The sequence below is a fragment of the Callorhinus ursinus genome, unplaced genomic scaffold (assembly GCF_003265705.2).
Source record: "Callorhinus ursinus isolate GAN/ISIS: 27379988/994484 unplaced genomic scaffold, GSC_fseal_2.0 scaffold15, whole genome shotgun sequence".
Taxonomy (NCBI): Eukaryota; Metazoa; Chordata; class Mammalia; order Carnivora; family Otariidae; genus Callorhinus; species Callorhinus ursinus.
Genome location: NW_027397077.1, coordinates 45,810,631 through 45,822,204, shown reverse-complemented (window position 1 = coordinate 45,822,204; position 11,574 = coordinate 45,810,631). Strand labels below are relative to the sequence as shown.

At 44.0% G+C, this 11,574-nt stretch overlaps 1 protein-coding gene across 2 annotated transcripts in view; it reads right to left on the bottom strand.

The window, feature by feature from the left end:
• RUVBL1 (RuvB like AAA ATPase 1) overlaps positions 1-7,092 on the bottom strand; it is a 40,941-nt gene extending 33,849 nt beyond the window's left edge. The window contains exons 1-2 of one of the 2 annotated variants that reach the window (XM_073901733.1): positions 6,833-7,092; positions 3,168-3,254 (exon numbers count right to left, since the gene is read on the bottom strand). In XM_073901733.1, coding sequence (XP_073757834.1) covers positions 3,168-3,254; positions 6,833-6,973 — 228 coding nt within the window. In that variant the 5' untranslated portion in view covers positions 6,974-7,092. The remainder of the gene's footprint in view (positions 1-3,167; positions 3,255-6,832) is intronic. The other variant, XM_025885414.2, reaches the window with a different exon arrangement.
• Between the last annotated feature and the right edge of the window lie 4,482 nt (positions 7,093-11,574).

The following is an 11,574-nucleotide window of genomic DNA, read 5'->3' as shown; positions in this document are numbered from 1 at the left end:
AAAAAAGAGAGAGAGAGAGAGAGAGAAACCTCTGAATAAAAAGGAGCCCCGAAGGACTATGAATGAGTAGAAAAGGTGAGCCATAACAAAAAATACCCTGACATACAAGGTATAAACTCATCCATCCTTCCATGGCTCTGGGTGAGGAGAAAAGTCCCCACAGAATGCTCTCAAACAACTTTAGGATTAGTCTTTACATTGATGACCGGAAAACCTACGCCACAAAATTCATTGCAAGTGCCCTGGGTAGGGCAGGAGGGCCCCTCACAAGCACTCTGAGAAGAAGCCTTGCAGAGTTGATCAGCCAAACGTGAGTTCACAAGCAGACAGAGAATACAGAAATAATGAAGACACTGAGTCATGAACAAAGAACAAGAGGCTATAAAAATAGCCAGATTTAAAAAAAAAGCCATATTTTGAAGGGAAAAAAAACCCTGAACTTAAGAGGGGGATGTTCCTTCTTTACCAAAAACAAAACCATAAGCAAGCTAATTCATGTGGAATGACAGATTTAGAAAATCACTGTTTTGCAACCACCAATGTGGTAACTGATATAGCAATAACCATCAGGGAATTCTACACCCTTACGGTGAAAGGATATTTGCAACATCTCAGTGCGTCACTTCCGATTACTAATTAATTAAGGGAACCAGGACCTTCACAGCAGAACTTGGCCTTTGGCCCACCCGTCCTGTCAGCCTCCTGCTGGGATGCAATGGGATACATCACCACCAGGGCAGGGTTCCACCAAGTGTTTAACATTTCCTACTGATGAAACAATCAGACAATCAAACAATCAGACAATCAGACAATTGTAGGCCAGCTGCAGGACCTTCTTACAAAACAACCGTCCTGGACTCTTCAAAAATGTCAATGTCAAAGAAGAAAACAAAACCAAAAAGGGCTGGGGAGCGTTACTGTTTAGATAAAAAGAGACTAAAGACACAACAATGAATGCAGTGTGTGATCTTTGATTGTATTCTGAATTTAAAAATATAAAAAAATGAAACAACCCCAAACTGGAACAACTTGGAGAAATTTTAATATACACAAGACATCAGCTAATAATGTTAGCATTTTTTGGGCAGACACTGGTATTTTGGTGTCATAGGAGAATGTCCTTGCACTGACCTCCAAATGGTTCGGAAATAGAGAAAATGCAAATGTCACATAATATTTACAATTACTTATTTACATGTGGGGTATAGAGGGGATCATCATACCATTCTTCCAACTCTTTTTAGGTTTCAAATTTTTCAAAATGAAAAGAAAAATTCAGTGGGTTGAATTAAACAGCAGCTTAGTTATAGCCTACCAAACAATTAGACTGGAACAGAGGTCTAAAGAAATTACTCCGAATGCAGCAGAGCCAAATAGAGAGAAAATACAAAAAAGAGGTTAAACGACAAAGAAGACAAAATAAGAAGCTCTGGCCCACGGTTTCACAATGTTGGCAACTACTGTATTTTGTGCTGGATAATTCCTTCTTATGAGGACAGTCCTGTGCGCTGTAGGATGTTTAGCAGTACTTGTGGCCTCCACCCACGAGATGCCAGCTGCAGTCCCTGCTCAACCAAATTCTGACAATCAAGAATGTCTCTAGACCTGGCCAATGTCTCTTGGGGGGCCAGGCTGAAAACCCCTGCAATCAAACATCATCTGACTGGAGTTCCAGAAGAGCACAAAGAGAATAAGGAAATGCAACGTCTGAAGAGGTAAAATTGTAGTGATACATATCACAGTGAAGAGGTATCAAGAGATACATATCATAGTGAAAGACCAAAACCGAAAACATCAAGACAAAATCCTCAAAACTAGACTTTTCAAAAGCAAAAAGGTAGCAAACTTCAAGAGAAATAGTACCAAAAGAAAACAGCTATCAACAGAATTATATAAGCAACATAACACCTTTCAAAACAAGGGCAACATAATAAATACAAACCTGAGCTGGCTACCAACAAACTTCTAGAAGCAACTTCTAAATGATGTACTTTAGGAAGAAGAAAAATGGAGGGAGAGGGAAGGGCTAAAATATAAGAAGGAAGAGTAAGCAAATAAATGGTAAATACACTGGACAATCTTGTGTTGCCTGCAGAGAGATAATTAAAGCTCACATTTACATGGCACTTTAAAGGTTCTTCATGAATACAGCACTTCTTCCTCTACTGTAAGACACTAGTATAAGATATACCATCAATTCAATTACATGATTTCAAAATGATAATTCAAGTCATTATCTTACAACTGACCGGTATAACAACCGTCTGAAATGAGGCACGTGCTACTTCAGAAAGGGTGAACATACTTCCCTCGGGTCCCCACGGCAAGTCAACACCAGAGCTGGAATTTAAAGCTTATTTCTTTACAAACACAATCCCAAGCTCCTACATTCCCATACCAAGTGGCCCTATTGAGGGACATGCATGACTCAAATTGGGAGCTCTGGTCCATTTCGTGTATCTGGCCAGTCCCCTGACAGATCCCAACAAGTTGCCTAGAAGGCCCTTTTCTCCCCTGCAAAGCCAAACTCTCTCCCAACTCTGCAGGGCAAATGTCAAGTCTCAACCCTTCCAGCTTTACCAGGCCTCGGTACCTCCTCCGGCTCAAATCCTGGCTGCATTTAAGACGAGTCAGTATCTCACAGCTTAGTGGCCAACTTAAGTATTTTGTGCTGTCATGGTTTCCTCTCTCTGCCCTGGACACTGAAAGCCCTTTAAAGATAAAAATCATCTAATTCCTTTCTTCTTTCTTTTTCCCCATCTCTCAGCCAGAATAGTGCTAGGTAAAGTTAGGCTTCAAAAAAATGGTCACTGACTGATTTTTCCCCCTTAAGTAAGATGTCATCCCCAAGATTTAATGATGCCCTAGGCCAACAGAAATGTATTTCCAAGGCAAAGGAGAATGGAAAGAGATAAAGGACAAATTCTAGACACAATGGAGACCCCTCCAAGGACTTCATCCTCTCTTCTTTGGAGGTCAGCCAGGATAATTTGAATTTTAGGAGCATGGGTTTTAGATACTCAATTGTATTATTGCACATTAGTTTTTCAAACATACATATAACCAATTTAGCTAAACAAAGACTAGTTAAGACACGAATTCAATTTGGCTTAAACATTAAGATCATTCTCTTGGGTAGATTTAAAAAAATGAAAGAAAATGAGTACCTTGCCAGTTCCAGGAGGTCCTGCCAACAAGACAGCTCTTCCAGCCATTTTCTTGCTTTTGATTAATTCTACTATCACACCACATGCCTAGACACCACAATGGAAAGAAATAATAAATCAGTATTGAAATGTTTCACATGGGGAAAAAGTCCAGTTTCCGGTCCAAACAATTCATACTCAATTCAGCCAACAATGAGTGCCACTACATTGCAGGCACCGTTCTAGGTACTGGGAGCAGGGGAGGGTGACAGAAAAGAAAGCCTTATGGTCTTGGAGCTTGTGGTCTAGTGGAAGGGACACACACAAAAACACTGTAGATGATCACCACTGTAAAAAAAAGGGGGGATGATCTGGGGCGCCCTCTCTGAGGACACTGTATTTGATATGTGAAGCTCCAGGCAAAGGGAAGACAGTGTTGCAGACAAAGGAAACAGCAAATGCAAAATGCAGGAACGGGCTTGGCATGTCCAAGGGACAGAAAGGCTGCATGACCAAAGCACAAATAAAAGGAGAATGGGAAGATGAGGTTCAAGAGGCAGGCAGAGGCCAAGACTCACAGCAGGATTTTAGTCCATAGTAAAGTTTGGATTTCAACCTACATGTAATGGTAAGCCACTGAAAAGGTCTTAGGCTATGCATCCCATGATGATTTCTTTTTAAAAGACCTTGATGGCACTGTGTAGAGAATGACTCGTAGGGGTACAAACGGGAGCACTGATATCTAGCCTAGGGGCCAAGGGTAGACTCCAGGGGCCCACATACCTCCTGAGACTAGGAATGAAATTGAAAACAAAACTGCATATAGATGTTCCAGGGAGGAGAGTCACAGCTTTCATCAGATTCCCAAAACAACCCAAGAATCAAGGCATACACTACTAGTTGGCCATCAGTTAACTCCCAGAATGTTGCAAAGCAAATGCTGCATGTGAGGTTAAACCTAGGGCGCCCTAAGATTAAGTGAATGCCTTTCAAATCCTCAAGAGTAAGTTACTTGATGATTTGTTGTTATATCTTAAGTTCATACTAACGCAACACTATTAGACCATTTACAGCATATATATACGTATATAGATATATAAATATGTGTATATATATATATATGCAAACTCCATAAATGGGTTACTGATTTTTATATATTTTAGAATATTTAACTATAAGAAGGCTGAGAGTCACACTTACTGAACACATATCCCAGGATGACAAGGTTCCTTACATTGATTTAATAACCTAATAAATTACTTAGGGCATGCCATAGCTCTTCTCTCCAGGTGGTGACAGGGTCTTGTGAACACATCTTATCTCCTCTACCACTACTTCCTATGGACTGTGGAGAAGCACCTTGGTCCCACACTTAGACAGCCACTCCAAAAATGTGGGTTCAAAGAATGCATGTGGATGGGCTATATTCCATTTCTGGCTCAGATGGAAAAGCACTGTACCCCGAAGAAAGCCTAGAAGCTGTTCTTCAGCTGCTGCATTTCTAAAAAGAAAATAGAGCCAACCACCATGATCTTCTCCTAGAGCCCTGTGATATCATAATCCTCAACACTTTTCGGGAAGAAACTTTCCAAAACGTGGATGTGTACTCTTACTGACACACTAGGACTTCTTCCATTTACTCTCTCTTAGTTTAAGCTCCAAATCCTCTCCAGTGAGCTATGTTCAGTGAATTCTAAAATTTAAAAAGAACTGGAAGGGCCTTTAAAAGATCATCTAGTCTAACTCTCTTATTTTTCAGAGAGGATACTGAGCACCAGGGAGACCGCTGATGTGACCAGAGTCATGCAAGGACCTGGAAGCTGCAGCAGGATGCCTATTATTTCAATAAATAAATAAATACTGAGCCCTGATAATGAGTAAGATTTGGGCATATAATCCTATTTAATCATCTCTATTGTCAGGAAGCTCATATTCATAAGGAGGCATAAAGCATCAGAGTTAAGAGCATGGATACTGGAGGGTGCATGGGTGGCTCAGTCAGATCATGACCCTAGACTCAGGTCATGATCCTGGGGTCCTGGGATGGAGCCCTGAGTTGGGCTCCCTGCTCAGGACAGTGTCTGCTTCTCCCTCTCCCTCTGCCCCTACCCCCGCTGGTGATTTCTCTCTCAAATAAATAAATAAAATATTAAAAAAAAACAAAAAGAGCATGGATTCTGGAATCAGACAAGCTTGGGTTTAAATCCTGTCTCTACCACTACCCTGAGTGACCTCGGACCTACCTACCTAACCTGTGTGAATCAAATCTCCTCCTCTGAAAACAGTTCATAATAGTGGCACACACACTAAAGGGCTTAAGGGTAAAGTGTACTACTGCCTGCAACTTACTTTGAAATGCAAAAGTGGATTGATGGATGGATAAATGAATGGATGTAGGATAAACCAACAGAGTAAAATGTTCACTGTAGAATTTAGGCACATCGGTATTCACTATACAAGTCTTTTAACTTTTTTGTTAACATCTGAAAAGAGGCAGAGTAAAGTAGGTGACAATTATTAGGGTGAAGGTGAAAACAAGACAATGGAGATAAAGCTGCCTGGCACATTAGCAAGCACTCAGCCAGTGTTAGCTATTTTCAGTAACAGGTCCTCAGTAAGCAGAAGCTGGATAAAGAGAAATTTCAAAGTCCCCCTGACCCTGTCAATATTTCCATTTTTGGAAAGATGATGCTCAAAATAGAAACTGGAGGCTTTTCTTTGGCCCTTTCTTCTAGCACAATCTGGCTAGGAGGCAATAGTCTTAACCTTGTACTAAGTACATGTGTCTGTAGCTACTAAACCACGGCAAGGCCAAAGGCCATGGATCTAAACTAAGAGCACAGTAGGCTAAAAAGTAGCTGTAATATCATAGGGCACTGATTTGAGGGTCAGAGATACATGTGGGTACAAATCCCAGCACCACCATTATTACTAAACTGAGTGGCAAATGGATAGGTGAAGTGACCTCTTTCACCCTCAATTTTTTCATCTGCAAAAAAATAATACAAAGAGCTTGAATAACTTCGTGATTATAATGTAGGCGAAATGACTTGGCATCACTGCCACTTAAGTGGATTTGATTGGAATGGTCAAAAAGGACGCTGGAGTGTGGCTGAAGAGGACTGCTCCTCTCCCTAATTCCCATTTCCCTCCTTCAGTCCCCAAGCCCTGGAAACCAAAGTGAGTTTTCTAAGGTTGATCACTTCCCTACTTTAAAACCGCCATAGCCTCCCACTGCATTCCAGAAATCCAAATTCTTTACCATGTCCGACAAAGCCCTGCAGGAACTGACCTCCACCAAAATGTAATAATTATTTTATTTACTGGTTAAACGTTTATGGTCTCTCACCACACTAAAATGTAAGCTCCATGAGAGCAGGGACCTTAACTAACTTCTTCCCAGCTTACCCCTGCGTCACGAGAGCAAGGCACAGAGGAGGGGACTCAATAGTGATTTGTTGTCAGTGAGGCGAAGCAAGCAGTCAACCGCCCGCGTGGGGTCAGCACCTGTTCTCCTAGAACTGCCCCTCTCCCAGTCCCAGGGCGGACCTCCCTCGCCGCCCACTCCCCCCACCGGAGCCCATTCGCACTGCCCTACGGAAACGTCGGCGGGACACCCAAGCGCGCACCCCGCCCTGAGCCCCCCACTTCAGCGGCCTCTCAACTCCCGGGCCCGCCCGCCACACCTCTCGCGCGTTCTCCTGGCCCACGAGCCCCGAGGCCGCCTGCTTGGCCAGGCCGCTCTCGTCCAGCCCCAGCCCCTTCACGTGGCTGTGGGAGGCGATGCGCTGCGTCTTCGTGGTGCTCTTCACCTCCTCAATCTTCATCTTGCAGACGCCGGGAGCCAAAACCAGCGTGGAAAACGGAGAGCGAGTACCACACGCCCAGCACCTGGGTTACCATGCGGCTGTTACTAGGGCGGTTTGTCAAAGCCCGCCTTACTCGGCGTTCCACTGGCGAAGGCGGGAACGCCTCCGCTCTCCATTGGCTTTTGGCCGCGCCCATCGAGGAAGCCAACCCCGCGACACCGCCGGAAGTGGATGGGCGGCCGCCCATCCACTTCCGGCGGTGTCGCGGGGTTGGCTTCCCCCGCCGCCGGCACTTCCTGCCCTGGTCCTAGGGTGAGAATGGAAAGGGTTCTCCTACGGGGTTTGATCTAAGGCACTAATGTGGGGTCCTGGAGTCCGGTTCCTAATTGTGCCATCCTATCATCGCATTTGAACGTCATACCCTTCTGCGGAGCTCGTCGTTACGTCCGATTTGGAGATGAAGAAAACAAGTTTACAGCTTAAACTTTGACTTCTGCTTACTAAGCAGTTTTCTGACTCCCAAGCCTTTGCTTTGCCTCCCTGGGAAGGCCAAGCTCAACCAACCACTCCCACCCTGGCTCCGCTCAGGATCCTCCCAGGAACTGTTTTCCTCCGCTTCTCTTGGCCTCCACCCCTCTCCCTTTATTTAAATAAAGTTGACAGTGAATAACATGTTTCCAAAACTCTGCCTCCCTGTAAGGTAGTCCAAGTCCTAACACAGATGAAGATGCAGACTAATCACATTAACTTGCCCCAAAATAATCACATTACTGCAGCGAATAATCAGCAGAAATGGAGAGCTTGACTGAGGACTTGAGGCTCCACAGCCTGTATAATCCTCATCCCAACCCACAGCCTCAGATGATACAGCCAGCAAATATGTCTTGTCAGATGTGACACTCCTTTATGACACTCCTGAATGATATTCACACTCCTCGTAACTCAATGTACTTCCCCCATCCATCCATTCATTCAATAAGCATTTGTTAGTACCTGTTATGAGCCAGACTCTGCAATGCACTAGGGATGACAAAATCTCCAGCAAGGTCCTTAGTTGACAAGGGAGGTCCTTAGTTAGGAAACTTGCAACATGAGATGTGCAAGATGTGCAGGAACAGGTATATGCACCTGGTGTGCAACCCCAGAGCAGGGCCACCAAGAACAGCCTGGAGAGCCCAGGAAGGCATCATGAGGAGAGAATGCCTCTGCCAGATCTGACCAATGGGAAGACTTCCTCAGGAGCAGTTGGTATGTTACTATTTTACAGATGAGTAAACTCTGGTCCAGAGAAAAGGAGGGACTTGCCTAGAGCTTAAGAGAGCTTGAATCAGGTTTGAGACAGACTTGAAGTCTAATCCTACTGTAGAAGTTTCTGACTCTCACTTCTTGTACCTCTCCAGTATTTTTGAATCTAGGTTTTGTTTGCAAGATTATTGGGTCAAAGTTTGTCTCTCCCAATAAACTGCAGGCATTGTGAGAGTGTAGACCACATTCGTATTCACCATTTTAACCCAACTGCCTGGCACATAGCCTGGCTCATAATTAAGGCTTCTTATGAATTCAAATAAGATTTGATACCACCACATACATGCTTAAGTCCATGCAGTTTTGCTGCATGTATTCTAAACACTGGGTTTTATGGGACTTGGTAATGATTTCTGTCCATGAAAAGAAGCTTTTGGCATTTTCAGAGCGTGAAAGAGTAGAGGCAAAGCCTTGGAAGGCTGAATATGCTACTGGTGGCCTATGATTCATCAACTCTAGGACACCAGGAAGGTTGCTTAGCACCTCATTGACTTTTTTCCTGGTCATTACACATAAGTAAGGAGCAATTCCTTTCACCCCATAGAGGAAGAAAGCTTTCCCCCAATTACAGTCAAAGTGAGGCATTCTATGGGACTAATTTCTTTGTGCCTTGTTCAGTTAGGAGAGAAGACCTTTTCTACATTTAGTATTTTAAGCCCCTGACTTTGGTATGAAGAGGATTTCTTTCCAGAGGAAATGGGGAGGGGGGCGAGGGTTGGGGAATAAGGATTTTGGAACTCAGGGGAATCACTAGGAACACTTGATCCAGTGGTTTTCAAACCACATTCCGTGAGATTGTTGAATTCCTCTGTGCCCAGTATGTGTGGAGAAAAGGAAGGCTGAGGGAGCAGGATGGCAGTCCCATGCCCCACCTCCCCATCCCCCAGAGCTGTTCCATCACGGATCCAGTCTAGCATTCGCATTTCGAAGAGGAGAATACTAAGGCCCTCAGAGAGGATGGAGTTTGTCCAAGATCATAAATCGAGCAAGTGCCTGACAAAGCCTAGATCCCACATCCAGTGTAGAAAGAAGCTGGGCCTGGTGGCAGAGCCAGAGATTTCCCTTCAGTTCAACAGAAGACTATGCAGCAAGCCAGTGTCCAAGAGACACAAGGTGAGTAAAGGGCAGGTGAGGCCCACAGTAGTAGACATATTTTGGCTACGCAGCATCTATCCTGCTTCTTCCGGCTACCATCAATCTAACTTTCTTTAGAGAACGACCAATCACTAACTTTGAGTCTGAGTGGTTTGGATGGGTTGACACCACCCTATAGCTTTGTTTCAGGAATGGACATGGGACCGTGGCCTGGCCTATCAAAGTATCCCACCCCCCACCCGCAAAATGATGCTCATGAGCAGACAGACCAATGACACTGTGTCCTGGTATTTTTACTGGAAATATCAAGAAAGAGACTTGAGTCATGGGTTTCCAGGTCATCTTTGCCACTTTATGGAAAGACTCTGCCTGAGAATGAAGCCAACACAAAGGAAAAGAAAGAGGGCAGACAGGGGCACCTGGGTGGTTCAGTCTTTAAGTGTCTGCCTTCGGCTCAGGTCATGATCCCAGGGTGTTGGGATCGAGCCCCGCATCGGGCTCCCTGCTCCCCAGGAAGCCTGCTTCTCCCTCTCCCACTCCCCCTGCTTGTGTTCACCTCTCTCACTGTCTCTCTCTGTCAAATAAATAAATAAAATCTTTAAAAAAAAAAAAAGAAAGGGAGCAGACATTCCTAATGAAATCCTTTACATTCTCTGATACAGCCTTGCCCTATGTGCAGTGTATATGCACTGATATCGGGGCTTAAAATAGATTGAGTTAGGTATCTATCCGTGGGTACTGAAAATCCTTATCAATGCAATGACATACAGACAAGGAATTGTGTGGACTGCTACATTGCAGCACTGTGCTGTGTGACACTCCCAGACTTGCCAGCATTCTCATTCTCTCACTCCTATGACCCTTGCTCTTTCATGTCCAGTTCCTTGACTCCACTTTTCTCCAGTCCAAGCTTGATCATCTCAGCCACTTGTTTCTCAACCCTGCTTCTGCTTCTTCTTTGCTTCGGCTTCTTTCACACCTGACCTTTGAACCCACAAGCCCAGGTCAAGCCTAACCCTGCCTTCACCACTGCCTCCTGAAGGCAGAATAAAGAACCTGGTAATGAACTCTCACATATGTGATCAAGGGTGCAAAGACCATTCAATGTGTCAGTGGGAAAGGACAGTCTCTTCCACAAACTGTGCTTGGGAAACTGGATATTCATGTGCAAAGGAAAGAAGTTGGTCCCTTATCTTACCAAATATACAAAAAATTAACTCAAAATAGATCTAAAACCTGCACTGAGGAACTGAACCTATAAAACTCTTAGAAGAGGAGCACCTGGGTAGCTCAGTCAGTTAAGCATCTGCCTTCAGCTAAGGTCATGATCTCAGGGTCCTCGGATGGAACCTTGCATTGATTGAGCCCTGTTTCTCCCTCTTTCTCTGCCCCCCCAACCACTTGTGCTAGCTCTCTCAAATGAATAAATAAAATCTTTGAAAAAAACTCTTAGAAGAAAAAATAAAGGTAAATCTTCACAACCTTGAATTTGACAAAGGTTTCTCTTTTTTTAAATTAGATTTATTTATTTATTTGAGAGAGAGAGCAGAGAGAAGGGCAGAGGGAGAGGGAAACTCAAAGCAGACTCCACGCTGGGCCCAGAGCCTGATGTGGGGCTCAATTTCTGACCCTGAGATCACGACCTGAGCTGAAGCCAGGAGTTGGATGCTCAACTGTGCCAATGAGGTGCCTCAAATTTGGCAATGGTTTCTTAAATATGGCACCAAAGGCATAAGCAACTAAGAAAAAAATAGAGAAGTTGGACTTAATCAAAATTTAAAACTTTTGTGCATCAAGGACTCTATCTCTCAAAAGAGTGAAAAAATAACCCAGAAAATGGGAGAAAATATTTACAAATCACATATCTGATGAGTGTTTAATATCTAGGAGATAGAAATGGCTCCTACAACTCAACACAAAGAAATGAACAACCCATTAAAAAATGAGCAAAGGACTTGATAGACATGTCTCCAAAGAAGTTACACAGATGGCCAATAAGCACACGAAAAGATGCTTAACATCATTGGTCATCAGGGAAGTACAAATCGAAACTGCACTGGGATACTACCTCACACCCATTAGAGTGGACTACAATGAAGAAGAAGGAGAAGTTTAAGGAGGAAGGGGAAGCTGAGGGAGAGGAGGAGGAGAAGAAGAAGGAGGAGGAGGAGGAGGAAGGAAGGAAGGAAGGAAGGAAGGAAGGAAGGAAGGAAGGAAGG